This window comes from Galeopterus variegatus, unplaced genomic scaffold (assembly GCF_000696425.1).
Source record: "Galeopterus variegatus unplaced genomic scaffold, G_variegatus-3.0.2 Scaffold10521, whole genome shotgun sequence".
In the NCBI taxonomy this organism is placed as follows: domain Eukaryota; kingdom Metazoa; phylum Chordata; class Mammalia; order Dermoptera; family Cynocephalidae; genus Galeopterus; species Galeopterus variegatus.
The window spans coordinates 32,788-60,285 of record NW_007736632.1 but is presented as its reverse complement, the minus strand read 5'-3'; the positions used below and the strand labels follow the sequence as shown (position 1 = coordinate 60,285).

Here is a 27,498-nt window from a genome sequence, read left to right as displayed (position 1 = left end):
AGGGCTCGGGGCAGGGCCTGTCAGTGGAGGCTGCGGACCAGGAGCTGCTGCTTGTTTCTGCTTGTTTCGGAGCCAGCGCCGAGTCAGCGAAGTTTGATCTCCGGCTGCCATGCAGAAGTCGGGGTCCTCTGCAGGATGGGGGTGCCATGGCCTGATCCCTCTCTCCTGGTCCCCGTACCCGGCACCAGGCGCTTCCCCCTCCTCCCCCTCATCCCTGTCTCAGCCTGGAGGGGATTCCTCTCCACTGGGGAAGAAGCTGTTCAGAGCTGGGGCCTCAGACTCCTCCACCCGGCTGGGAGGTCATCCGCGGCCTCCACGGGCGGCCAGGGCACATTCTGAGGCCGCCTTCCCCTCCCCAGCGGACATATACGACAAGGTGTCGGGCGAGATGCAGAAGAAGGGCTATGCCTGTGAGTGCCTGGGCGGCGGGCGCATCTCCCACCAGAGCCAAGACAGAAAGATCCACGTGTACGGCTATTCCATGGTGAGCCGGCTGCAGACCCTTGGCACTGTGAGCACCCATTGTCCTGGATCTAGACCCTGAGATTCCGGGGTCCCCCAGTCTCAGCTGCAGACCTGCTCAGGGTGCCTTGCCTTCCCACACTCCCACGTGGCACACCAGGGGTAGGAAGCCCAGGCCAGACCCAAGGGGCAGTGCACAGCCCCTGCTTGGCTCTCAGACTTGACAGGGTGCGCTCACCCCGTCCGAGAGGTCTGGCTGGCTCTCACCACCCTGGAGCTCTTTGGGTCCCAGGCCTTGGGACAGTCAGTTCTGGGGCCGGCCCCAGAATCCCCACCTTCCATCTTCACAAAGCCCACTGGCAGATGCACACAGGCCTCACAGGGCCCCCCTTGGTGGCTCAGGCCACAGGGTCCACCAAGGACCCACTGTGGTAATTTAGCTGCACTCTGGGGTCCCGGCTCTGCCTTTCTCCTGCTCACGCCCACTCCTGGTGTCACTGCTAGCTGGAGACCCAGAGCCAGGACAGTGGACAAAGTGCCGGGTGGTACTAGCAGCCATCTCTTCTGCCCAGGGTTACGGTCGTGCCCAGCACTCTGTCTCCACTGAGAAGATCAAGGTCAAGTACCCCAACTACGAGGTCACCTGGGCCGATGACGGCTACTGAGGCCTGGCCTGCCACCCTTGCTGGGATCCCTCCTGAGGGGCTGGCCAGCATTTCCCTTGTGCACCCGGCAACGTGCCACCGCCAACCTCAGGCAGCCTGGCCCGTAGAAATTAAAAGTCTCACCACATCTGCCATCCCTGGACTCTGTCTTGGTGTCACTGCCCCTGGGTCAGCTGGGCGGAGCCCTCCAGACTCCTGACTGAAGCAGGGGGAGGCAGAGTGCACGGGTGGCCCCTCCTCCGCCTGGGGAGGCCCAGGGAGTGCCACACACACTCAGCCCTTCAGGTCTGATAAGGGGCCCTGGGCTGCCCCTGTTTATGGCCTAATTGCTCCTCCACGTGGCTGCTATTCCCAAGGACATCTGGGAGGAAGCCCAACAAGCCCTTGCGCAAGGAGTCAGTGCCTGGTCCCTCCACCCAGCTGAGGCCAGGGGCACCCATGAGTGCCCCCTTTCACGGGCCCATCCCAGGATTCCCGGCAGGAAGGGGCACCAGTCACCCTGCCCTGACCAGGCTGACATTGACTTTTGCTGTCAATCTGCGCTCCAGCCCTCTCTAGATGCCTCTTTAGTGTTTTAGTGTCCCTGTGTGGTCTGCCACCCAAGGTCACACATGATTTGACTCACAAGTCATGTCCTATGGCCACACTCTGACCACCGAGGGCTCCTGTTCACTCTGAGCAGGAGGTTGGGGCTCTGACTGGGAGCTGGGTGCCCCTTTCCCAGGACCCTGCCAAACTCTTGGCCCCAGCCCTAGCCCCACGTCCATGCAGGGTGGTGGGTGGGGTGCGAGCTCAGCCCCTGCCCTGGAGAGCCCCACACACAGTGGGGACGTGGTGGGCAGTCGTGCAAACCTCTGTCAGCTTGCTAGGTTCTCAATAGAGGCAGATTGTCCAGCCTGTAAAAATTGTGGCCAAGTTTTACAGGCTCTGAGGCTTGGGAGAAAACAAGCTTCCGAGATCACCCAGCGGAAATCGCAGGCAGGGCCTGGCTCCAAATATCACACTCTTCCCACAGCCCCAAAGTGCCCCTACCCTGCCCCCTGTGGATCTGTGCCTGAGGAGCACAAGTTCCTGGGCTCATCGGGACCCTGGGCCTGGCACCACCCTGCACATGGCTGCTGCGACAGCTGCTGAGGGATCGATACGTGATGGGATGAGAATCCACAGCCTGAATTACAGGCGGGACAGGAGGGAGAACCTATGCACTGGTTCTTAGGTGTGCTTGGTCCCTGGAGGCTGAGAATGCAGGGGTAAGCTCGGGAGGCACACACTGGACTCCTGCAGCTCCTGAGACTCAACCTCCTGTGCCAGCCCTGGGCTGGGGCTGGAGGCACCTCTGCTAACCCCACGCTGCTGCTGCAGAGTTCTGCTGGTGGGGTGCCTGGCCCCTCCTTGTTCCAGTGGGAACCTCCACTGGGGAGGGCAAGGCAGGGATGGGCAGGCGGACATAATGACTGGGGCCTGATCTTCACTCTAAAGGAGCTGGCAGGTGGGAGCTGACTGGGCAGTGGCCTCTCCTGGCAACACTTTTACAGCCGGATGCTCAGCACTGTCAGCAATGGGGGGGGCTGGGCTGAGGGGCCACCGGTCTGGAAGAGGTCAAGTGCCCCTCCAGTTACAGCAGAGTCAGCCTGTGGGGCCACCACGGGCTGATAACCAGACAAAGTCCCCACAAGGCCACCCAGCTTCACTGTCACTGGGCCTCACTCCCTCCGGCTTGGCCATGCATCTGCTGGGGCACCTCCTGCCCACCCTGGCCCTGCTCCTGGGTGAGTCATCTGGTCCAGCTCCTGAAGCAGGGCTGGGGGCTCTGGGTTCTGAGCCTGCTGTCTGGGTGGTGGTGATGGGTGCTGGGGCTGACGCTTGAGCCCCCCCAGGGAAGGAAGGTGCGAGGCACACCCCTGGGCGGCCTGCAAGGGGGAGACCCAGGACGGGCCACATGGCTGGAGATTGCCCAGCAAGGAGCGAGATTCTCTTGCTGGTCCAAAGCAAGTAAGCCCAAGAGGCAGTGCCTGGGTGGGTGCCCACCTGGCTCCCCCAGCTCCCCCAGGCCTTCATCTGCCACCCTCGGGCTGGGTGTGGGCTGTGGGGGCCCTGAGCCTTGGGAGACAACCTCCTAGCAGCCACTCCAGTTCCTGCTGGGTACTGTAGGCTGCTGTGACCCCAAGGAGGGTCCACGCATATCCACACCTTCTCCCCTTCCTGACACGCAGCCAGCCTCTTCTCGGCTGAAAACTTGGGAATGCTCTGTGCCCTGACCGGAGCCTCCAAGGGCAGTTCTCAGCAGGTCCCAGGCCCCTCCCTACCCAACCTCCTGGGCCTAAGCCCCACAGTGGCCTCCAATGGCAGTTCTCAGCAGGTCCCAGGCCCCTCCCTACCCAACCTCCTGGGCCTAAGCCCCACAGTAGGGTGACCCACAGTGTCTGGGCTGCCCAGGTCTGAGGGGTTTTTCTGGACAAGGAACTTCCAGTGCCAAAACCAGACAGTCCTGGGCAAGGGGGATGAACAGTCACCCTGCTCCCAGGCTACCTGGCTGTCACTCTGCCAGCAGCAGGGTCCCCAGGCTGGGCCTGGGTCCCCAACCACTGTAGGAGCCCCAGCGAAGCCATGTGCAACTTCGTGTGTGACTGCAGGGACTGCTCAGACGAGGCCCAGTGTGGTGAGCCGGGGCCAGGTGGTGTGCGGGGGCCGCGCTCATGGGCAGCACACCTGACCACACGCTCTCCCAGGTCACCACGGGGCATTGCCTGTCCTGGGCACTCCCTTCACCTGCGACTTTGAGCAGGACCCCTGTGGCTGGCGGGATATCAGCACCTCAGGCTACAGCTGGCTCCGAGATCGGGCAGGGGCCACACTGGAGGGTCCTGGGCCTCACTCAGATCACACGCTTGGCACTGACCTGGGTAAGGACGGAAGAATCTCCATGCCCCTCCTCCAGTCCCCTGTGCCCCCTTTGCTTTCTGAAGGTGTCTCCTGACCCCTCACTCCTGGCCAGGCTGGTACATGGCTGTAGGAACCCATCGTGGGAAGGAGGCGTCCACGGCGGTTCTGCGCTCCCCCGTCCTGCGTGAGGCGGCCCCCACCTGTGCGCTGCGGCTGTGGTACCAGGCGGCCTCTGGAGGTGCGTGCCCTGGGCTCCCAAGAGCAGGGGTGGGATGCCCTGGGGGATGGGGCAGCTCCAGGGAAGGCCTGGGAAGGGGAAGGGAGGGGAGGGCACAAAGCCTGGGAGGGTCAGAGCACAGCAGGCAGCCTGGGGAGGAGACGCTGGGCATAGCTGCCCCAGGACACCAAATGCTGCAGATGTGGCTCACCTGCGGCTGGAGCTGACCCACGGCAAGGAGACACTGACCTTGTGGCACAGCTCGGGACCGTGGGGCCCTGTCTGGCAGGAGGTGGTGGTGACCACTGGCCGCATCCAGGGTGACTTCCAAGTGAGCTGGGGGTGGTCTGGATGGGTGGGAGTAATGGGGAGGGTCTGGGCCCTGACTTGGGTCCTAAAGACCCCTGCTGTCTCCAGGTGACCTTCTCTGCCACCCGAAATGCCACCCACAGGGGTGCCGTGGCTTTGGATGACGTGGAGTTCTGGGACTGTGGGCTGCCCAGTAAGGCCCTGGGTCACGCGTCCCACCCTGGGAGGGCACCGTGGGTTAGCGGCAGTCCCTCGCCTGCCCCTCCCTGCTTTCCCTCAGCGTGCCCCCCACCCACCAGGGACTTGGGGCCAGGGTGAAAGGTGAACCCTCCCCCATCCCAGTCCCCCAAGCCAGCTGCCCCCTGGGACACCACCACTGCAGCAACAAGGCCTGCGTGGAGCCCCACCAGCTGTGCGATGGGGAGGACAACTGCGGGGACCGCTCAGACGAGGACCTGCTCACCTGCGGTGAGGGGTGCTGCTCGGGGGCGGGGGTGGGGCTGCAGAATGAGACTGGGAGACCTGACCCAGCCCTTTGGGCAGGGCCCGACTCATTCAAAGAACACTGGGGCTTGTCCGGGAAGGCTGTGCCTTGGTCCGTCCATCTGGGGTGGGGTAATCAGCGTCCATGCTGGAGCTGGGCCATACGGCTGCAGAGGCCCTGCTCCGACTCCCTGACACCCTGCCTCCCTAGGCCACTACACGGCCACCGACTTTGAGACAGGCCTGGGCCCGTGGAACCTCTCAGAAGGCTGGGCCCGGGACCACGGTGCAGGTGACCGAGAGAACCCCAGCTGGCCGAGCCATGACCACAGCCAGAACAGTGTGCAGGGTGAGGCCTACAGGGGACCCAGCCTTGACCCTGTCCCCCTAGCCCTGGCCCAGCAACCCTGGCTCACACCTCCCCTCTCCCCACAGGCTTCTTTCTGGTCTCCGTGGCTGAGCTCGGCACCCCAGCTATCCTTTCCAGCCCCAAGTTCCAAGCCTCAGGCCACTACAACTGCTCAGTGAGAAAGGAGGGGGGTCTCAGGGACACTGGTACTGGCTGCTGAGGCACCCATCCTGGCTGCCCTGACCAGTCCCCGGTCCTTCCAGCTCATCTTCTATCACTACCTGCACGGGTCAGAGGCCGGCCTACTCCAGCTGTTCTTGCAGACTCAGAGTCCCGGCGACCCCCAGGCTCCTGTCCTGCTGCGGAGGCGCCACGGGGAGCTGGGGGCCACCTGGATCCGAGACCGGGTTGACATCCAGAGTGACCACCCCTTCCAGGTGAGGCCAGCCGAGCAGTGTCAGAGGACATGAGAGGGGCAGGGTCCAGGGAGCCCCCGCCAAGAGCAGGGAAGCGGGGCCCAGGGCCTGGAGCCATTGCTGGGCGGGCCACTTTGTTAGAGGTGGTGGTGGGAGAGGTGTTCAGCAATACACGAAGTGCAAGCTGTGGGTGGGTGGGGAGAGAGTGTGAAGGAGTGGACCGCCGGGAGGACCTGGTGCCAGGGCACCCCTGAGTCCCCTCTGCCCTCAGGTCCTCCTGGCTGGGCAGACTGGCCCCGGAGGCATCGTGGGCCTGGACGACCTCATCCTGTCTGAACACTGCAAAATAGTCCCAGGTAAGCCTGCCCGAGCCCCTGCCCTGCCCAGGAAACCCCCAACCCTGCCCTTCCCACCCCCACCCCAACCCAGTCTGACCCCAGTTGTGCCCCCGCAGAGGTGTCCGCCCTGCAGACGCTGCCTCCTGGGCCCTGGGTCCCTCTCCCCAAGTCCCAGCCGTCCCACCCGTGGCTCCGGGATTATTGCGAGTCAGGGCATCTGTCCTGTGGGGACCTGTGTGTGCCCCCGCAGCAGCTGTGTGACTTCCAGCAGCAGTGTGTGGGGGGCGAGGACGAGCAGGAGTGCGGTAAAGGGGCAGGCAGGGCGGGGCGGGGGATGGGTCCTCCCTCCCTGCCCACCCCTCCCCACCGTGGGAGGTCAGGGAAGTCAGGGTCCCCGGGCAGGGCTGGGGTCCCCGGGCTGTTCAGCTCCACTGCTGTTGCAGGCACCACAGACTTCGAATCCGCCGTGGCTGGGGGCTGGGAAGACGCCAGCGTGGGGCGGTTGCAGTGGCAGCTCATAGCCCACGAGGGCAGGGGGCCTGGTGCAGACGCCAGCAGGGCTGCTGCTGCTGGTGAGGCCCGAGCCCCCAGGGCAGCCGGCAGCCGGCAACCTCCTGCGCGTTGCTTCCGTGGAGTGGTCTTCCTGCTCTGGCTTCCTCTCTAGGGAGGGTCACCCAGGGACAGGGGCTGTCCTGGAGGGATGGGGTTCTAAGTGACTCTGCTCTCCCCCAGGGCACTTCCTGTCTCTGCAGAGGGCCTGGGGGCAGCGGAGGGCCGAGGCCCGCGTCCTCACGCCCCCCCTGGGCCCCTCCGGCCCCAGCTGTGTGCTCTGCCTGGCTTACTATTTCCACAGTAACCCCCAAGGTACTGCACCCCCCCCAGGTCCCCGCCTAGTTCCCCAGTGCTCCCTGCAGGTGGGGAGAGGTCCCAGATGGCCAACCCACGGTGACCCCTCACCAGGCTTCCTGGCGCTGGTCGTGGTGGAGGGCGGCTTCCGGGAGCTGGTGTGGCAGGCCCCAAGCAGCAGCGCTGGGGACTGGAAGGAAGACAGGGTCCTTCTCGGGGCACGAAGCCGGCCGTTCCACGTGAGTAGGGCAGCTTGGGGTGGGGCTCGCATGAAGTGGGACTCTGGTCTGACGGTCCCCTCCCTTGTGCCCCTCCTGTGAAGCTGGAGTTCATCGGTCTGGTGGATTTGGATGGCCCTGGCCAGCAGGGGGCTGGGGTGGACAATGTGACCTTGAGGGACTGCAGCCCTGCACTGACCACGGAGAAAGACCGAGGTGCCTGCCACCCACCTGCCATCCCCTGGGGAGTCCCACTCAGACCACCTAGAGGGACCCCCGCCTCTGGGAATCTCCATGTTCTCAGGGCTCAGGAGGGCTAGGGTGGGGTGGGGATGTGCTGACCCCCCTGCCACCATCCAGAGGTCTCCTGTAACTTTGAGCGGGACACCTGTGGCTGGCACACTGGCCACCTCACAGATGCCCACTGGCACTGGATCAAGAGCCATGGCCCTGGGTATGACCACACCACCGGTCAAGGTAGGGCAGGGGGCTCCCAGATGTAGGGGGGCTCTCACACCCAGGGGATGCCTCTCATGCCTGGGGGGCTCTCAGGCCTCGGGGGTGTCTCAGACCAAGGGCCTATCTGACTGACCTAGGAGGGACTCTCAGGCCTGGGGGGCCTCCCAGACCTGGGGAGCATCTCCACAGCTCAGTTCCATGTCCCCCCTGGAGGCTACTTCATGCTGCTGGACCCCACAGACCCCCCTGCCCGGGGCCACGGTGCCCACCTACTCACCAGGCCCCAGGTGCCAGCATCTGCTGAGGAGTGTCTCAGCTTCTGGTACCACCTCTATGGGCCTCAGATTGGTGAGTGAGCTTTGGAGCTGGGCAGAGCCTCTGTGGCGCCCACTGGGGCCCTGGGGAGGGATCAGGAGTCGGGGGCTGGTCTGTGCAAACCCCACCTCCCTCCAGGGACTCTGCGCCTGGCCATGAGACGGGACGGGGAGGAGGACACATACCTGTGGTCCCGGTCGGGCACCCATGGCAACCACTGGCATGAGGCTTGGGCCACCCTCCACCACCAGCTGGACTCCAACACTCAGTACCAAGTGAGGCCTGGCGCCCAGGTGGGGGGTGCAGGCAGGGCCCCCCACTGCCTGACACCCTCTGCCCCCAGCTGCTGTTCGAGGGCCTCCGGGATGGCTACCAGGGCACCATGGCGCTGGACGACCTGGCCGTGCGGCCTGGTCCCTGCTGGGCCCCCAAGCGCTGCTCCTTCGAGGACTCCACCTGTGGCTTCACCCCCGGGGGACAAAGCCTGTGGAGGCGCCAGGCCAATGCCTCAGGCCATGCCACCTGGGGCCCCCAAACAGACCACACCACAGAGACGGCTCAAGGTAGTGCAGCTTGCCGGGCTGTGGAGGGCCAAAAGGCGGAAGGGCTGGCCACGGCCTGGTGGACTGACGCTGGCACCCACAGGCGCCTACATGGTGGTAGACACGAGCCCCCAGGCCCTGCCCCAGGGCCACGTGGCCTCCCTGACCTCAGAGGAACACAGGCCTCTGGCCCAGCCTGCCTGCCTGACCTTCTGGTACCACCTGAGTCTCAGCAACCCAGGTGAGGGGCTGTGGGCGGGATGCCCATGGGGCTCAGGGAGACTTGGCCTGGGTCCGCACAGGCCCCTGTGCCAAGGCCGCCTGGGCTCAGTGTCCAGGTTGGGGAGCCAAGTGGGGCCACACGGGCTTTCTGCCCCCACTGCAGCTGACCCGGGCTGGTCCTGGTGTGGCAGGCACCCTGCAGGTCCATGTGGAAGAGGGCAGGAGGCACCAGGTGTTCAGCGTCAGTGCCAGCGGTGGGTTTGCCTGGCGCCTGGGCAGCGTGGATGTGCAGGCTGAGCGGGCTTGGAGGGTGAGCGCCCGGGGCCGGGGGGCAGCCCTTCCTCACTCCCAAGGGCTGCTGGGAACAGCTCAAGGCCATCCCGCCCTGCACCCCTCCAGGTGGTGTTCGAGGCCGTGGCAGCCGGCATGGAGCATTCCTACGTGGCGCTGGATGACCTGTTCCTCCAGGACGGGGCCTGCCCTCGGCCAGGTGGGAGTCCTGCGGCCCATGGGGTGGGCCAAGGGGGAGGCAGTGCCCACTGATTGGTTCCTTGCAGGTTCCTGTGACTTCGAGTCTGGTCTGTGTGGCTGGAGCCACCTGGCCTGGCCTGGCCTGGGCAGGTACAGCTGGGACTGGAGTGGTGGCACCACACCCTCCCGCTATCTCCAGCCCCCCGTGGACCACACCCTGGGCACAGAGGCAGGTGCGCACGGGCCAGGGGGCCTGAGCTGGGGAAGGTGGGCCCTGCAGCCACACATGCCACTGCCTCCCACCACTACCCCACGGCACAGCTGGGCCTGCCCCCCATGCCCCCCTCAGGTTACTGCCCTCTCTTGTTCCCAGGACACTTTGCCTTCTTTGAAACCAGCGTTCTGGGCTCTGGGAGCCAGGCGGCCTGGCTGCGCAGTGAGCCACTGCCAGCTACGCAGGCCTCCTGCCTCTGCTTCTGGTACTACATGGGCTTTCCTGAGCACTTCTGTGAGTCAGGCTGGGGCAGCAGGCACCTAGGCAGTGGGGGGCAGGTGCCAGGGCTTGGAGGGTGAGCGCCCGGGGCCGGGGGGCAGCCCTTCCTCACTCCCAAGGGCTGCCGGGAACAGCTCAAGGCCATCCCGCCCTGCACCCCTCCAGGTGGTGTTCGAGGCCGTGGCAGCCGGCATGGAGCATTCCTACGTGGCGGTGGATGACCTGTTCCTCCAGGACGGGGCCTGCCCTCGGCCAGGTGGGAGTCCTGCGGCACATGGGGTGGGCCAAGGGGGAGGCAGTGCCCACTGATTGGTTCCTTGCAGGTTCCTGTGACTTCGAGTCTGGTCTGTGTGGCTGGAGCCACCTGGCCTGGCCTGGCCTGGGCAGGTACAGCTGGGACTGGAGTGGTGGCACCACACCCTCCCGCTATCTCCAGCCCCCCGTGGACCACACCCTGGGCACAGAGGCAGGTGCGCACGGGCCAGGGGGCCTGAGCTGGGGAAGGTGGGCCCTGCAGCCACACATGCCACTGCCTCCCACCACTACCCCACGGCACAGCTGGGCCTGCCCCCCATGCCCCCCTCAGGTTACTGCCCTCTCTTGTTCCCAGGACACTTTGCCTTCTTTGAAACCAGCGTTCTGGGCTCTGGGAGCCAGGCGGCCTGGCTGCGCAGTGAGCCACTGCCAGCTACGCAGGCCTCCTGCCTCTGCTTCTGGTACTACATGGGCTTTCCTGAGCACTTCTGTGAGTCAGGCTGGGGCAGCAGGTGCCTAGGCAGTGGGGGGCAGGTGCCAGGGGGCAGGGGTTGGGATGTCTGGGCAGCGGGGGGGGGCAGGGGGCAGGAGCAGCCCCACCTTGCACCAGGTCAGGCACTCAGGGGCCCACCAGGGACCCTGAGGCCTGACCTGCTCTGGCACCCCTGCTCTCAGACAAGGGCGAGCTGAGGGTGCTCCTGAGAAGCACGCAGGGCCAGCTGGCCGTGTGGGGCACGGGCGGGCATCTGCGGCACCAGTGGCTGGAAGTCCAGGTGGAGGTGGCCAGCACCAAAGAGTTCCAGGTGAGGCTGGGCTGCCCAGAGACAGCAGACCTCAGGGGCCTCGGCCAGACTCTCCTGTGTGGCCTCCTCCAGCCCACCGGCCTCTCTTCTTTCCCCATCAGATCGTGTTTGAAGCCACTCTGGGAGGCCAGCCAGCCCTGGGGCCCATTGCCCTGGATGACGTTGAGTATCTGGCCGAGCAGCGTTGCCAGCGGCCTACACCCGGCCAGGGTGAGCACTGGGCGCCAGGCTGAGGCTGCTGAGAGGAGGGCCTGGGCCGGCCAGCCCTTGCCTGGGTCTGTTGGGCTCAGCAGTGCACAGGACCGTGGCTGTTAGTGCCCTGCATGCAGGAGGCTGGGGGAACTGCCAAGGCCAGGCCCTGTGCCCTCTCCACTCTCTGTCCCACTGGTCTTGGGTCCGTCACCTGGGCTGTCCCTGGGGAGCTGCATCAGCCCTCAGTGCCCATGGTAGCTGTCCCTAGGCCTGCCCAGCTTGGCTGTGGCTTCCATGCCCCCTGCACCCACTCCCAGGACAGCGCAGAGACTGCGGCCAGGCCTGTCCTCTGTGTGGTCACTAGTTGCTGTCGCTTTGTGAAGAACGGGGGTGTCCAGCTGGGGCCGTGACCCTCAAGGTCTGCACACAGCTGTGGCCTGCCTGCAGGTTCCCAGCCTAGTCAGCATGACTCCCCCTTTTAAAGAGAATAAGCCCTAGGAGCCCGCAGGGGCTGAGGGGACCGCGTGGTCCCAGGCTTCCTCCTCAGCCTTGGGTATGGGGTGCTGGACCCAGGCACCAGGACTGGAGGGCTGATGTGGAGGCTCACGTCCCGGGCCTCATGTGCCTGCGGCCCACAGGGGACACGGATGTGCCTGTGTCGGTGCCGGCCGTGGTCGGCGGCACCGTCCTCCTCCTCATGCTCATGGTGCTGCTGGGAGTCGGGGGACGGCACTGGCTGCGCAGAAAGGGGGGCTGCCCCTTCCAGAGTGAGACGGAGGCTGTGGCCCCCGGCTTTGACAATGTCCTCTTCAACACGGTAGGAGCCCCCGGTGTGCATGGGTGGGCAGGAGCCCCTGCCTCTGTGCTCGGCTGTGACGGGACTGCTGCAGGGCGTGGCCCCACCCTTCACTGCCCCTTCAGTCTCCGTCATGCAGCCCCTCCCTTCCTCCTAGGATCACGTCACTCTCCCGGCGTCTGTCACCAACGGTCCATAGACCACCCCAGACAAGGTCCTGGCTCCTTGCAAGAACATCCCCAACACTCAAGACCCCAGAACTACGACCTTGGCCAGGGACTGGACACCTGCCCCTACCCCCAGGCTGAGCCAGGCTGCAGAGTCTTGGAGGACACACTGAGCCTCCGTGTCCCTCACCCTGTTCAGGGACTCTGCCCGCCATGTGGCTGGGGGGTCCTGCCCCATGCCCGTGGGGGCAACCCAAGCTCACAGGCTGAGTCAGTGCGTCCACATGCCGCCAGCCAGTGGGTAGGCGGGCCTCGTCAGGATTCCCACACCTGACCTGAGAAGATCTGAGAACGAGCTTGGGGCATCTCCTTGCGTCTCAATGCAGCTCGGAAGCTAGAGACTGAGGGCAGCCCTGCCCCACGTGTGTCGGGTGAAAGAAGCAGGCAGGCCCCACCCAGAACAAGGGCGGGGCAGGCACGGAGGCAACCCAGCAGAACCCGGAGCAGCTGCCACCCCAGGCTGGGCAGAAACAAGCGCCCCAGCCCCCGGCCTTGTCCAGCCCCTGTCCAGCCCCTGCCTCGCGGGTGATTCTGCGTCTACTGAGGACGGGAATGGAATAAATCCACAGGTGCAGGGACACACTGAGGAGCAAAAATGTACTGAACCGTCTGACAGAGCGGGCCTGGGGGGACACACCCCAGCCGTGTCCACCGTCTGTGATAAAGGTCCCTGTTCCACTCTGCTGTCTGCAATAAACGTCTCTGTATTCACTGTCCCCAATAAAGGTCCCCATGTCCACTGCCCACGATAAAGGTGCCCTGTCCACTCTGCAATAAGGATCCCCTTGTCATTGTCCATAAATGTTCCCATGTCCACTCTCCATGATTAAGGACCCCAGGTCCTCTGTCCATAATAAATATCCCAGTGTCCACTCTCCACAATACAGGGCTCCATATCCACTCTCTGTGATAAGTGTCCCATGTCCACTGTCTCAGATAAATATCCCCATGGCCATGACCCATAATAACGGTTTGAGCAATGCCAGGGCTGCAGGTTCCGATGCTGAGGTCACATGGTTTCCGGGACACTCCTGAGCAGACCACAGGCAGGCAAGCTGAGCCCTGCCCTCGGCCTCACAAGTCGGGGGGAGTGTGGTCCTCCACAAAGGTGTGTGCGCAAACGGGCACCCACAGAGCACCCTTGTCCTAAGGAAGCAGAGTCGCCTCTAACCCAGGGGTGGTTCCCACAGCATTGACCCTCCACACAGGGGACTCGGGGCCTGAGGCCTGGCTTTGGGTAGCTGTCATTGGGGAGGGCAGTGATACCCACACCTGTGCAGCCAGGTGCTCCCTTCCTGCCCAAAGGAAGGCTCCACCCAACCTTGTGGACACTCACCTGCCCCAAGGAGCCCTAGTTGTTGGGGGCACAGCGCCCTCACCAGCCACTGGGCTCTGGCCTGTCCCAGGGACTTGGTCCCAGGGAGGGCAGCAGTTGGACATGGCTAGACGCTGTCTTGCGTCTTCAGGTGCCACGAGGCTGACTGATGCCCACTAACTGTCCAAGCACATGGCCTAGGAGAAAAGAGCTCTGAGCAGAGAGATTGACCTCCAAAGCCCCCAGGGGACACCTACGGGCGTCTGTCCTGAAAACCCACCTTATTTCCCCACAGCTGTGGTCCAGGGAGTGCGGCCAGGCAGAAGGCTGCAGAGGAGGCTGAGCAGTACAGCCGCCACCCAGCCTCTCTTCCAGCCTTGGCCCCCCCACCCTCCATGGGGGGGTGGTCCTCAGAACTGCCCCAGGCAGACGCCCATGGGAGGGGAAGATAGCGTCTGACACCTGAATGGGAGGGACGGGGGGAGGGAGAAAAACAAGACAGGAGAAGCCAGGAGTTCGCAAGCTTTTGTTGTGTTTTGACAGCAGGTGTGGGTGAGGAGGGTGCCCGCAGGCTGGACACCCACGTTCCGCTTAGCCACGCGAGGAGACCCACGGCAGCACCGCTGGTCGGGGACCCAGCCGGGGAGATCAGCCGGAACACACTGACTTCGAGGCTTTGTGCTCACTTTGCCCTCGGCCCCTTCTCGATGGGCTTTCCAATGTCCTTCCCCCGGAGTTTTAGGCCTGAAATAAGCCATCAGCCACCGCCCGCTGTGCTGCCACTCTGCGGCACCAAGGGACACCCCAAGGTGGCAGCAGGTGTCCACTCTGAGCACCAGCTGCCTCCCCTGTCTCAAGCTGCCCCCGTGACATCTTCCCAGGGCTACCCTTAGGAAAGAAGGGACACCACCCCCCCTCACGGGCTCTCAGCACAGCGACTCTGCTGGTTTTCAGGTCCAATTTTAAAAAGAGCGTGAGTCTGACGATCCCAGGAAGCAAAGAATGAACATCTCTTCCTGGATGAACTAGGGCTTTCTCTGCAGAGCCATGTTCTGGCCACCACGCTGACACCACAAAGGGGCAGTGTGGGAGCAGAACGTGATGTGTGGTCAATGCCCCAGCAGGGAGAACACGGAGGGTCGCTGACCCTGCCGTGCTCAGGCTCAGAGGAGAGCTCTGGCCACAGCAAGGAGGTGAAGGGACTGCAAAGGGAGGGATCCCAGGCTGTTCGCTGGTGGGATTTTCTGAGGGCTCCAGAGTCCCTATCATCCTCCAATAGCACGTGCTGCCTCGAGGAGTAAAGCTCTTAGGCAGAATTCCTGTGGTTTCAGAGAACAGGGTGCCCCCAGAACCCCGTCCTCACCACCCCCACCAAGGAGAGGGCAGCTGCCCAGCCACAACCAAAGGAAGACAAGGACACTCACCAATGGCTCTCTCGATTTTGCCCAGAACCTGGTTATTAGGAATGGCCCGTCCACTCTCATAGTCTGCGATGACTTGCGGCTTTTCGTTGATTTTCTACAGAGAAGACGTGCGTTACATGTATCTTCAGTAAGGACATGCCCCATCAGCCCGAGCAGCTCTTGGAGACTCTGGGATCCACACCCACACACAACCATGCCTCATGCTAGAAGTTACAGCTGGTCTGACCTGGCTTCCCGAGAGGCCTTCAAGGTGCCTGGGGGTGGGGGCAAGGGTAAACTGAAGCCCCCAAAGTCACCAGGCAGGTGGAGCCCACCGTCCAGGTGTGCTCTGAACGCTGTCTACCTGCCTCCTCAAACCCACAGCCGCAGAATGGGAGCTACGAAAGCGCCAGAGCCTCACCGTGGCCAGGTCCTTCTGGGTCAGCCCCTTGCTCTGCCGACCCTGCTGGATCACTTTGCCCACCTCCAGGGTCACCCTGTCATGGTGCAGCTCCTCAGTCTCCCGGTCCAGCTTTGCAGTGTTCTTGGTGATCGAATGCTGTTTGTTCTGGCCAGCAGCCCCTGAGTCGGTGTGAGGCAAGAGCACAGGAGAGGGTTTGGAATCGATCCGAAGAAAAATGATTTTGGAAGGGTAACTGGACCGACCAGGCTCTCTGAGCCCAGGGCGACACAGGCAGCCAGGATGCCCCAAATCCACAGACCTAACAGCATGGAGTTCCAAGGTTTTCACTCAGTTATGGGAAGTGGGTAGGCAGTAAGAGTCCCTGCTGAACTTCTGCCAGCCAGAGCTCATCTGATCAGATCACAGGCACTCCCAGTTCTCCAGCCGGCTTCAGGGGCCAGCGGTCCCTCTGACTCTTGACACAGGTCCCTCGAGGCCTACCCACAGCACCCCCATCTACAGATAAATCCTAACAGCACACCCTCATTTTGCAAGTGGAAACACGAGTACCTACATTTCTTGGAAGTCTCCACATCTTCTCCTCGTCTCTGAGCTGCTAAGATGGCCTAGAAAATCAGAAAATGTTTTTTGATTAAAATTAGCTTTGGCAGTGTCTGGCACACACCAATTTAGGCTGCTGTTAGCCAATTAGCACACTGCTAATGACCAGTGGTTTTGAGGGACTGATATGCAATGCTGGGTTTAATAACCCAAGCTCATCATACGAAATCTTCTATGATCAAATATTCAGGTAACTCACAATAAACTGCTATTGAGAAAAGAGAAACAGCTCACTTCTTTTGCTATTAAGAAAGACAGGCTAATAGGTTCTTTTTAGAAATCATATTTAAAATGATCTATTTCTCTGCTAAACTCTCCTGCCACAGCAGGAAGGAACGCCAAGCGTTGATCTGGTGTGGCCTCCCTCTGAATATGGCTCCTAATAAAACATACATGATGCATCTCATGGAAACCTGCAAGTTTCTGGGAAACACTACCAGTAACAATGACACCGTCTGATCTACAGTCACTGAACATTAATGTGATCTATTTCATGATGCCTCTAACGCTTCAGAGAAGTGACTTTGGAACATTCTAAGTGTGATATGTTCAGACACTTTCTAGAAAATTGTTTACACGAGTCCTAGCTTGTGGATATCAAGTTTCCTTTAAAAGAAAAGGAGAGTGAATTTGGTCTTGACCACAACTGACAAGCCCAGGGCAGATCAACAGATGCTGTCCCCAGCTGGTCATGGCCTGATCCCATTGTGTATCCAAGGCTCTGGCCCAAGGCTGCCTGAGGGTAGAAATGAGGCAGAGATGGTTCCTGAACTGACCTCCCCCTGACCCCCCCACTACATTGGATTCACACACAAGGCTTGGATGGATCAGCCGTATACCACTGGGAGCATGCCCATCTTCTACCCTTGTGAATCAGCAAAGCAGGGTCCACCCGCATGCTGGGTATCTAGGCCACCCCAGACCAGAGACAGGCCCCCCACAGCCCTCAAGGCACCTGGGTGGCTCCTTGGGCAGCATCCCACCGGTGAACAGCAGTAGAACCGAGTCGAGAGAACCCTCTGAGAGCCGCAACCCCATCCCCAGATTGCCTCCTGGCCCCGTGTCTACCTCGTTCCTTCTGTCCTGGTCCCTGCCCTAGTGCCCGCCCAGTCCCTGCCCTGTCCCTGTCTCTATCTCCCGCCCCCAAGCCCTGTCCCCGCCTCTGGTTCCCCACACCCCCAGTTCCACTGCCCCTGGTCCCCTTTGTAACCCCTGTCCTTGCACCAGTCCCCGCCCCTGGTCTCCGCCGCGGTCCCTGCCCTGACCTCGACTCCATCCTTGCGCTGGTCCCCCACTCTTTTCCCCATTCCCGCCCCCTGCCCCCGCCCTATGTCTCAGACCCCTGTCCTTGCAGTGGTCCCTAAAAACTGTCCCTGCCCCAAGTCCCTGTTCTCTGCCCCCAACCCAGTCCTGGTCTCCCAACTCCGCTCCTGTCCCTCGCCCCCATCCTGGTCCCACCCCAGACCTGTGCCCCCGTCTCACCGCTGGTCCGCGCCCCCTGCAACTCCCGCTGCCCGTCCCAGTCCCTTGACCACTGTTCTCCCACCGGCCTCCCAGCACTGTCCGCAAGCTCCTGTCCCCTCCGTCCCAGTTCCTTGACACCTGGCCTCCAGCACTGTCCCCGCTCCCTGTCTCCAAGCCCCTGCCCCACGATCCCCATCCGCGCCCCGGGCCCTGGCGGGCGGCTCCTGGTGGGCGAGGCACCTGCTTGGACTTGGCCTGGGCGGCCGTAGGGCCCTTCTTGCGCAGCACCGTCACCGTGTCCCAGTCGCTCTCGGCCATGACTGGGCGGGCGGGGGCGGGCGTCCGCACGGCGGCTCCGCGGCAGCTGCTCGAGACCCGGCGCGACGACGCGACGTCCCCTCCCAGGCGGTGGGCCCGCGGCCCTCCTGGCCGCACCTTTGGGGACGGGGTGGGTCGCCGACGGGGTAGGGGCGCGGGTGTCGTGCCGGAACAGGAGAGGAGGGACGTGCGGCCGCGCGGGTTCCGTGCCCCTCAGCGCGCTGCCACCCTGCACGCATTGGCAGCCCTCCTGCTCTGCAGCCGCGCTCACGCCGTGGGAGATGCTGGGGGCAGGTTGTGTGGAGCCCGAAACGTGCAGCTCGCGGGGAGGGGGCTCTCTTTAAGAAAAGAATGCAAGACTTGGAAAGCAAAATTAGTTACAGAAATGAATTTTTGTGTAATTTGTACCAGGGTACTTCGAAAAGTTTGTGAAAAAACAGAACTAAAAGATAGTAAGATCTTTCCATGTACTGTTTGAAGACCCCCTCACCATTTTGTGTAATGTATAAAATTATTTTACAATTATTATGTAATATTTTATTTATTTTACAATAATTTTGTGTAATGAGAAAAGTCACTAAATTATAAATTTTTAAAAAGTGCCTTCAGATTCCCATACCAGCCAGCCGCCAAAAAAAAAAAAATTCCAGAAGCATTACAAAATTCAGAAAAATAACGATTGTATGTGTTAACTGATGCACCTCTTTAATGCTTTTGCTGCTGTTTTAGGCTCCATTCTATTTAATTGCCTCATCACGATTTTGCAGAATTGCCTTACAGGAAAAATAGATAATTCAGACATTGTTTGATCCAATTTGTATCTAATTGTTAGCATTGACACTGGTTTGCAGTAAAACTCTAGGCTTTGCACAGATGAGCTCATTGTTTAAGAATTTTGATAAATTCAATCACCATCCAAAAAGAGAAGAAGATTTATGGAGAATTAAATTGTGTATGCCGTGCTATCGAGTACATTTCTCGGAGGGGACAAATTTCATTCTGCCCAGGCACTGGGGGAACTAAGTCCTCTGCTTGCAGTTCTGCACAGATGCATTGCCGGCTCAGAACATATAAGCCCTGTTTGTCTTTCACTCCCTGCTGACTGCCAGTGCCCAGCATTGTGCGGGTGGGTAATCAGCAGCCTAAGGATATTTCTGCTCCAGGGCAGCCAGCAAGATGACTGAACTGCATAAGAATATCCCATAAACCCTGGCTAACTGCATCTCAACTCAGCTTCCCTCTTTCACTCCAGTGCTGCTGGATGTCAGGGAGAGTGAGATGGTGGAGTCCGCCTGGAAGGAGGTGGAGGTCTTAACAGATTCCAGTTAAAATAGCCTACTTGGTGAATTTAATCAACACTCGACTGCATGAAACCACTGGGAAGACCCTTCCCAGAGGCGTGGCAAGGACCCTGCAAATGAAGCTGAGCAGCTCCATAGTGTACCTGTTCTGATTGGCTTGGGCTGGAGGAGGCAGCGTCTAGACCTGGTGTCATCTGTGCAGCTATCCATCAGCACAGCCATCTGGCCCTGGGTCAGGAGTCCAGACCTGATGCTACGAAGGTGTCTGCTGCCCCATCCTTGGCACTCCCTACCATCAGGGCACGTATGTAGGCAGGTGTCTTGGTGAGGCTGCCCCCACCACCCACCCATTCCCCCTCTGGGGTCACCTGTGCACACTCGCTCCTGGCTCTGGGGTTCTTTCAATTTATTCACGGTCCAAAGAAGAATAGTCCCAGGTGAAGCCGCAGCTACTGGCACGGAGAGCCAGCTGTAGGAGGTCCAGCGAACAGTTCATATATCTTCAGAGACGCCACACCACTGTCATTTTAATGAATCCTCTATCGACACTGTTTGAGGTAAGCAGTCTACCAGAGTTATCCATTTATCTTCATGCATAGAGAAGAAAAAAGACAATTCCAAAGCTTTCTGAAAAACAAAGAGATGGCTGTTCCTTCGTATCTGTGGGTCTGAGTTTCTCTGTGGCATCACTTGCCTTCAGCCTGAATAGTTTTCTTTAGTATGTTGTAGTACCATTGGCTGTAAATGAATTGTTTCATCTTTCATTTAACTGAAAGTGTCTCTATTTTACACCTGATAATAAGGACATACTATTTTATAAGTGTTACACCGTCGTCTTCTCACTGTTTCCGACAGCTGTCTCTCATATCCGTTTGTATTCTTATCCCCTGCAGGTTATGGGACATGTCCTCTGGCTGCTTTCAAGATCCTCTCTTGGTCTCCACTTTACTTATGATATGCACAAGTATACTTTTCTTTGTATTTATCTTAGCTTCGCTGATCTTCTTTGATTTGTATAAGGTTTTCCATCACATTAGGAAAGTTTTACTAGTATTTATATATGTATTTTTTCTGTCCCATTTTCTCTTTTTTCTTCTGGGACTCCAATTAATGTATGTGATTCTGGGTGATATGTCCCACAGTTCTTTTTTCAATCTTTATTCTCTCCAAATTGGATACTTTCTATGGCTCTTTCTTCAGGATTACTGATCTTTTTTTTCTTGCCATCTCCAATATGATATTAAGCCCAAACAGAGTTTTTATTTCAGATATTGTACCTTTTATACTTTTCAATAATAAAATTTCCATTTCATTCTTTTCAATAGTTCCCACTTCTCTGCTGATTCCCAATCTGTTTATTCATTATAACTATGTTCTATTTTAAGTCCTTGAACATATTTATAACAGCTGCATTAAAGTCCTGCTCTTCTAAATCCACCATCTGGGTCAAGTCATGGTCCTTTCTATGGATGGCTTTATTCCTTGATTATAGAACATGTTTTCCTGCTGCTTTTCACATGTAGTAAATTTATGCCGGACATAGAGAAAGGCACATTGTATGGAGTCTGGATTAAAATGTCTTTCTTCGTGGAGTTTTGAGTTTTATTCCGGCAGGCAGTTCATTCACTGATGGTTCTCCATGATCCTGTTAAGGCTTGGTTTAAACCTTGTTATGGTAGGTCCAGAGTAGGCCATAACCTAAGGCTTGATCCTTATTCCTGACTTTTCTGTAGACTCAGCTGAGTGCCCGAGTGTTAACAATGACTCTCATTATGGGTAGGAAGAATTCCAACATCTCCCAGCACTGTCAGCCTCTAGTATCTTCATTTCTCTCTCAGCTCTGTAGCAGCCGCTCTGTGCTGGACTTCACAGAGTCCTGCCCTGTTGTGCGCAGTCAGATGCTCAGCCAAGGACCCACAGAGACCCCCACAGGGAGTTCCGGACCCCTCTGTGCAGCTCTTCCTCTTGACTATCCTGTCCTGCCAATTCCAGCTGCTCACACTGCCTGAACTCTGGGTTCTGACTCCTTGGTACAGAAGGGCTACCTCAATCTGTTTATTCATTACAACTGTGTTCTATTTTAAGTCCTTGAACATATTTATAACAGCTGCATTAAAGTCCTGCTCTTCTAAATCCACCATCTGGGTCAAGTCATGGTCCTTTCTATGGATGGCTTTATTCCTTGATTATAGAACATGTTTTCCTGCTGCTTTTCACATGTAGTAAATTTATGCCGGACATAGAGAAAGGCACATTGTATGGAGTCTGGATTAAAATGTCTTTCTTCGTGGAGTTTTGAGTTTTATTCCGGCAGGCAGTTCATTCACTGATGGTTCTCCATGATCCTGTTAAGGCTTGGTTTAAACCTTGTTATGGTAGGTCCAGAGTAGGCCATAACCTAAGGCTTGATCCTTATTCCTGACTTTTCTGTAGACTCAGCTGAGTGCCCGAGTGTTAACAATGACTCTCATTATGGGTAGGAAGAATTCCAACATCTCCCAGCACTGTCAGCCTCTAGTATCTTCATTTCTCTCTCAGCTCTGTAGCAGCCGCTCTGTGCTGGACTTCACAGAGTCCTGCCCTGTTGTGCGCAGTCAGATGCTCAGCCAAGGACCCACAGAGACCCCCACAGGGAGTTCCGGACCCCTCTGTGCAGCTCTTCCTCTTGACTATCCTGTCCTGCCAATTCCAGCTGCTCACACTGCCTGAACTCTGGGTTCTGACTCCTTGGTACAGAAGGGCTACCTTGCTCAGCTTGGTCTCCACCCCTCTGTGCCAAGATTAGGAGGTTGTGCTGGCCGGTTGGCTAAGTTGGTTAGAGTGCCACCTTTCAGCACCAAGGTCAAGGGCTCGGATCCCAGTACCAGCCAGCCACTAAATAAATAAAATAAAATAAAATAAAATAAAAGAGGTTGTTCCCAAGCAGAAAGCCAGAGAGGTGTAGGTCAGCCGGGGAGTACATCTCCCTTCTCTCAGATTCTCAGCTTTATGCTGCCTGTTGCCCAGCACCTGCAAAAGTCCCTTCCTGTATTTTGGTGATCCTTGGCTATCTGTCACATTGCAGAGAGCAGGCAAGGGAGCAGCTGGCAGGCTTGTGTGCCTGGCAGGATTTTCCAGTGTTGGCTCCTCCGCAGGGTGATCAGGTGGGACAGAGCCATTTCTTCTAGGGCCCTAAAAAGCAACATGTACCCTCACTGTCTCCTGCTTAGCCTGGCTGCTGGCCTTGTGGGAGCCACAGGGTAGAAGAACAGAGCTTGCTGTCCCGAGGCTGGAGAGCCCCTGGATTCGTTACCTGCTGCCTGCTGTAGGAGCATGGGAAAATCTTGCCTTACTGTGCTGGCTGAGGAGGGGCTCTGGGGGTCCAGCTGCTCCTTATACAGACTTCTGGCCAGACCTGGACTGTTCAGCCCCTCCAGGCAGCCCTGCCAGCATGGGTGCCTGGGCACTTGGGTTTGCATGGTGCCAATGCAGCGTGCCACCCTGTCCTGCAACCCAGAGGGCAGGCCCAAAGGGTAAATTTTTTTTTTTTTTTTTTTTTTTTTTTTTTTTTTTTTTCCGTGTCCGGCAACGGATCGCAACCCTCAGTGTTGCCCCCGTACCGGACCGGGGACCGGCAACGGGATTGCAAGCCTCGGTGTTGCTCCCGCGCCTCGCTCAGCCAGCGAGTGGGAACCGGTCTGTATGTGGGATCCGAACCCTCGGGCGGGAGCGCTGCCGCGCTTCCCAAGCGGCGCACTATCCAGTGCGCCACCGGGCCGGCCCAAAGGGTAAATTTTAAGAGACAAAATTCACTAAAAGTTCATTTGCTTTCCATTGTTACTGCGTGCTAGGAATCTTAAATAATGTCTGTGATAAAATACTCCTCCATGAAAATATCTTTTGTTGCCTTAAGTGCTAACAATTGCCGCAGTGACTGAGTTTTGACGTTCATGTAAGCTTCGCTTTATACACTTTAAATACCCGTCGTTTAGTAGGCATTGTATTCTATGTGGCGACCAGCTACACACTTTGTTTCTAGAGGAAGTTCCTAGAATTTGGGAGCCGTTTGTACTTCCAGCCCTGGTGGAACTCTGTGCTCCAGTTCCTGTGTTAACCTGTGCCTGTTGTCTCAGTCATCAGTCCGTGTGGCCACTTGGAGTTTTCATTTGAATTTACATTTTCTTCAACTGCAGAGATGTCTGAAGGCCACTAGGATCAGCCTCAAAGAAAGAAAGACATGGACAGAATTGCAATTTCTAGAGTGTTCTCTTATGTGGAGGTTTTATGAGTCTCCATCAAACATCATATCCTATGTTTGAGGTTCTTCCTAACATGGTGTATCAGTGGCTTAAAGTGAAAGACAATTTTCAAAATTCAGGTTAATAACAAGTGCTCTCTAATCAACTCTGAGGAAAGACAGACAGATAAACATAGCTGTGCTGTCTATTGAGCATGACGGTGAGCAAAAGGCCAGTTTCGAAAAAGCCATCAAATTGGCAGACATTAAAACTCAAAAACAGAAATTGACCTGGGCCAAGCCCGTGGCGCACTCAGAAGAGTGCGGCGCTGGGAGCGCAGCGACGCTCCCGCCGCGGATTCGGATCCTATATAGGGATGGCCAGTGCGCTCACTGGCTGAGTGCGGTGCAAAAAAAAGAAATTGACCTAGAATGTTATTATTCGTTTGTGCAAAAAACCAGTATGTTGGTATCAGTACCTCTCCCCCCTTTTTTTTGGAAAAGTATGTTAATGTGACAAAAGTTTTAGTCCATCACTTTTTTCATTTTGGTGCTGTAAAATTTATTTTATGTTATCTGCTGTTTTTTCAGTGGCACGTTTGTGCAGATGAGGTTCAGGGAAGTGGGCAGAATGCAGGGGTCACGCCTTCCATCTCTCGAAGGCCCACGAGTCTGGCGGTAGATCCGGCTCTGGCCAGCAGGTGGTGTGCGCCGACTTGCCACTCCAGCTACCAAACGTGTCCCCGGGACAGAACTCTGTCCAGTCACCTGCTCTGCACCCATGCCTCCACCCATCCAACAAGGACGAGGAACTGAGCCCCGAATGAGGCCAAAGGTGCCACCGCCCTCAAGGGGCTCACAGCACATGAAGGCTTCTGATGCATCTCTTAGGGATAATGGGTGTGGGGAAGAGAAACCCACTCAAGCTAGGGCCACCAGGACAGAGACCCTCTCCATGCTGAGACCCTAAGACCTGGGAAGGACTGGCTGCTGCAAAGGCCCTGGGGCCACGCTGCCCCAAGCAAGTGGAGGTGGGTGGGCCAGGGCAGCCCCTCAGCTTTCTGCATGTGAGGCTGTCATCGGCTGTGGCTCTGGTGTGTGGGGTGACATTTGTGTTCTGAAGCTGTCTGAAAGGGGGAAAGTTACAGCAGGTCAGAAGCTTGAGTGCTGGCAGAGCTTGTCTCCAGGTGAGGGAATTTGGGGCGATCTTTCTTCTTGGTGTTTTCCAGAGCCTCTGAAGTGACTCTGTGTTGCTTAAAGCACAAATGTTTTTGTTTTGTTTTTGGCAGCTGGCTGGTACGGGGACCCAAACCCTTGACACAAACGTCTCTGCAGCAGTCCCGCCATCAGGGCTTACACAGCGTGAGGGGCATCGTGGGGGGCGCCCTTCTCCCCTCCTGCCACCCCCTTCACCACCCTCTTGCACACCTTCCCCAGGCCCACGGGAAATGCCAACAGGCGGGCAGCCCATTCTTCCCACCTTTGCTCATGCACTACGCAGCAACCCGTACACGTGGCTGGGCTCCCACTTCCAAAGGGTCTTCCTAGCTGGGGCTGGCTCTGGGCCAACCCTCTAGGAGTGGCCTTTGCTGATGCCTCCCTCCTGTGCCACCACGCCGCCTGGCCTCTGGAGGCAGTCACTTAACATCACCACCCCACCTCTTTCCCCTTTCATTAGGGGTGTCCCTGGGGAAGACCTCCAGGAGCTACCAAGGAGGGACCTCAGATCTGCCGCCTCCCTGGGCCGCCGTGGGCTGTGGTGGGCTGTGCACTGGCCCGAGGTGAAGCCCACTCCCCTGTCCTCCACCCCCACTGGCGCTGTCACTGGCACAGGGGAATCCCAGCCTGGAGCGGGCGCTGGCCTCTTTGGAAATGCTCATCAGATGGCTGCAGAGCGAGTGCAAAATCGGCTTCTTCCAGGAGCCACAGCACAGGGCTGACCTCAGGGCAAGCTCTTCAAGTGGACAAGTGGACTGCGACCCCTGTGAGGGGGACCTGCCCCCTGGGGACAGCACCAGGCACACAGAAGGTGTTCCACGTCCAGGTCCCGAGTGGGGGTCAAGGTCAACCTTCCTGCCTGCTGGCCCTGTGTGCAAGCCATTCCCTGTCCTTGCAAGGCCTGAGTGAGTGATGGATGCGAGGTGTGGGCCTCCAAGGGAACCAGCCACACCTGTGGGAAGCTGAGCAGTCACTAGTATTCAGAACTGTCCACAGGGCTCTGTGCTCAGAGGACCAACACAAGAAGGGAAAAAGCAGAGAGAGCAGTGACAGGTGTCAGGCTGTCAGAGGTGGGGAAAGACTGCTTGCCTTCCAGCAGAGTGGGAGGCCCTGGCAGCCTTGCCCCTCAGGCCCATGGGGAACTGTCCACAGGGCTCTGTGCTCAGAGGACCAACACAAGAAGGGAAAAAGCAGAGAGAGCAGTGACAGGTGTCAGGCTGTCAGAGGTGGGGGAAGACTGCTTGCCTTCCAGCAGAGTGGGAGGCCCTGGCAGCCTTGCCCCTCAGGCCCATGGGCAGCCGTCGGGCCTCCCCCAGCGCAGTCGTGAGCAGCTGGCATCCACCACAGTGTCTGATGCCTGGTCAGGTCCACACCTCTCTCCAGGACCACCAGCACCCTCAGGCCCAGGACCACGGCTGTCTCTTCGGTGCCTTGGAGCCTGGGGCCAACAGGAAATGCGCCCACATGTCCCCATGTCCAGGCCTGAGCTGCCCTGATCCCAGCCCTCAGGAAGTGGGAGGAAGCTGTGGGCCCCTCCTGAGAGGGGACGTCCCCTGCCCCTGCCCTCAGTGGCTGCCTTGGCAGGGTGACTTTTGCTTTCTCTTTGGCAGGAAGGAACCTATGTGGGAATCCCCTGAGCTGCCCGACAACCAAAGTGAGTCACTCTTTTCTGCACTAGCGAGTGGGGCAAGTCCCCGGGACTGAGGTGTCACTTGCTTCAGAGCTAGTGGGTGGGGATGGGCACTTCCCACTCAGGGCACACTTCCGACCCTCTCTCTCTGTGTTCTCAACTCTGCATGCCTCCCAGGCCTGTCGACAGAATCAAAAATTTTAAAAAGGTGTGCATGCAAAAATCCTCTGAAAGCAGGAAGGTCTAAAATGAGGTAAGGCGTGTTCAGGACAGAAGCACTGGCATGAGGACTTGGAGCTTGGCCCGGCAGCAGTGCCGTTAGTCCCTGTCGGTGCTGGCCACCAAGGGATATGGGCGTTTGTCTTGCTTGGGAAATCTTTTCTGGACGTGGGGCGGGGCTGACGTGGCCCGGAGCCCAGCCCCCTGCACTGCCACCATCCTGCACTAGCGAGGCAGGACACTTCTGGAGAAGGAAGCCCGTGCTCTGCGGCGGGTGAGCCCTTCCCTCCCCAGGGGGCTGCTGGATTCTCTGCACAGCTTCGGGCTTCCCAGATGCAGCCAGTGGAGATAACTCCTTACACCTGAGAGCTCAGTTAGTTATTAGGCTCAATGAAACCTCATTGAGCCTGCAGGTGGTGACTTAGAATGTTTCCACAGCTGCTGGTGGCAAACAAAGCCTCGATGAAGTGAAGGGAATCTAGTCCCCACGTGAATTCTGTCGGAGGCAGGAAGGCCTTGCTGTCCATCCCAGGAATGTGGGTTTCAGGTAGGGGAATTGACTCCGAACCAAGCAATGATGCATGCAGCATGGCCTGCACATGCGATGTAACTTCAGAGTCTGCACTGTCTCTCAGTGTGTTCCATCCTTGGGCAGTTCCGGTTGCTTCAGGTGAACCCCTGGGGTGGAGGTTCCAAGTGCCACACGACCTTACCTCTCCAAACCTGTTTCCTTTTTTGCAAAGTGGAAAGAACAGTTCCCACCTCACAGAAGGAGACGAGATGATGCTTTCAAGTCTAGCAAAGCCTGTACCCAGGAGGGAATCCGTCATAGCTGCTGGTCTCAGCTACACGAGACTCGCCTCTGGCTGCGCCCTTGGTAGGAGTAGTGGGACAGACATGCAGCCCTCCCACGGCTGCACCTCTTTTCTGCCTCAAACCAACGCTGCCTCATGTCCTGTTTCCACTTGCGTGTTCCGCGTTCCCATGTGTCGAGGCCACAGACTGTGCATTCTTCGTTTGGTGGTAAAACTCACAAAACATAAATTCGCCATTAGACCATTTTAAAGTGTACAACCCAGTGGCATTTGTTGTGTCCGCAATGTCGGGCAGCAATCACCACTGCCTAGTTGCAGAATATTCTATCACTCCAAAAGGGGACCCATGCCCCTTAATTACCCTTTAAGTGTGCCAGGTTTTGGGTACTTTTTCTCATACATGTAACCGAAACAGAGGCGGGGCCGTGAAGGTGTCGGCCGTCCTGCCAGGCCACCGAGCGGGGACCCGGCCCGTGCGGCTTCGGCCCGGGCTGTCCGCGGGCTCCGCCCTCCCCGCCCTGGCGACGCTCCCGTCCGTGGGTGCTGGAGGGGCAGCCCCAACCCGGCCTGGGCTTCGGGGTCTCATCCTCGGCTCGCGGCAGGGGTCCCCGCCC

The 27,498-nt window shown here is 58.7% G+C and overlaps 3 protein-coding genes and 1 long non-coding RNA gene across 6 annotated transcripts in view; 3 read left to right on the top strand and 1 right to left on the bottom strand.

Annotated features, from left to right (window-relative positions):
• The window catches only part of PHPT1 (phosphohistidine phosphatase 1), a 2,392-nt gene extending 1,131 nt beyond the window's left edge, over positions 1-1,261 (top strand). Inside the window, exons 2-3 of one of the 2 annotated variants that reach the window (XM_008594288.1) lie at positions 333-484; positions 1,035-1,261. In XM_008594288.1, coding sequence (XP_008592510.1) covers positions 333-484; positions 1,035-1,127 — 245 coding nt within the window. In that variant the 3' untranslated portion in view covers positions 1,128-1,261. Of the gene's footprint in view, positions 1-71; positions 485-1,034 lie in introns of those variants that run through there. The other variant, XM_008594287.1, reaches the window with a different exon arrangement.
• A 1,589-nt stretch (positions 1,262-2,850) lies between these two features.
• LOC103610051 (apical endosomal glycoprotein-like) lies at positions 2,851-12,131 on the top strand. Its single transcript, XM_008594289.1, has 29 exons — positions 2,851-2,896; positions 3,652-3,786; positions 3,857-4,030; positions 4,123-4,248; positions 4,428-4,558; positions 4,645-4,729; positions 4,879-5,004; positions 5,231-5,368; positions 5,455-5,543; positions 5,632-5,805; positions 6,056-6,140; positions 6,239-6,427; positions 6,566-6,694; positions 6,855-6,986; positions 7,083-7,207; positions 7,291-7,402; positions 7,547-7,663; positions 7,859-7,993; positions 8,099-8,235; positions 8,304-8,523; positions 8,606-8,743; positions 8,916-9,034; positions 9,124-9,214; positions 9,282-9,428; positions 9,569-9,703; positions 10,619-10,746; positions 10,848-10,956; positions 11,577-11,755; positions 11,892-12,131. The coding sequence occupies exons 1-29, from the start codon at positions 2,851-2,853 to the stop codon at positions 11,931-11,933; spliced, it is 3,693 nt and encodes a 1,230-aa protein (XP_008592511.1). The 3' UTR covers positions 11,934-12,131.
• A 1,652-nt stretch (positions 12,132-13,783) lies between these two features.
• EDF1 (endothelial differentiation-related factor 1) lies at positions 13,784-17,562 on the bottom strand. Its single transcript, XM_008594286.1, has 5 exons — positions 17,408-17,562; positions 15,657-15,708; positions 15,101-15,261; positions 14,701-14,794; positions 13,784-14,020 (listed from the first exon to the last, which is right to left on the bottom strand). The coding sequence occupies exons 1-5, from the start codon at positions 17,483-17,485 to the stop codon at positions 13,959-13,961; spliced, it is 447 nt and encodes a 148-aa protein (XP_008592508.1). The 5' UTR covers positions 17,486-17,562; the 3' UTR covers positions 13,784-13,958.
• Positions 17,563-24,779: 7,217 nt separating this feature from the next.
• Positions 24,780-27,119, top strand: LOC103610048. Of its 2 annotated transcripts, XR_552186.1 has the most exons (4): positions 24,780-25,125; positions 25,831-25,874; positions 26,508-26,616; positions 26,813-27,119. It is a non-coding gene; the product is annotated as an uncharacterized LOC103610048 (long non-coding RNA). The 2 variants fall into 2 exon arrangements; XR_552185.1 differs by lacking the exon at positions 24,780-25,125 and having other exon boundaries at positions 25,660-25,874.
• The last annotated feature ends 379 nt before the right edge of the window (positions 27,120-27,498 follow it).

Coding starts and splice junctions, on each gene's coding strand:
- LOC103610051 (XM_008594289.1), top strand. CDS start 2,851: ATGCATCTGCTGGGGCACCTCCTGCCCACCCTGGCCCTGCTCCTGG. Junction 4,559..4,644: donor GCATCCAGGGTGACTTCCAA/GTGAGCTGGGGG, acceptor TGCTGTCTCCAG/GTGACCTTCTCTGCCACCCG. Junction 5,806..6,055: donor AGAGTGACCACCCCTTCCAG/GTGAGGCCAGCC, acceptor CTCTGCCCTCAG/GTCCTCCTGGCTGGGCAGAC.
- EDF1 (XM_008594286.1), bottom strand. CDS start 17,485: ATGGCCGAGAGCGACTGGGACACGGTGACGGTGCTGCGCAAGAAGGGC. Junction 14,795..15,100: donor CCCAGAAGGACCTGGCCACG/GTGAGGCTCTGG, acceptor TCTTCTCTGTAG/AAAATCAACGAAAAGCCGCA. Junction 14,021..14,700: donor CAAAATCGAGAGAGCCATTG/GTGAGTGTCCTT, acceptor GGCTTATTTCAG/GCCTAAAACTCCGGGGGAAG.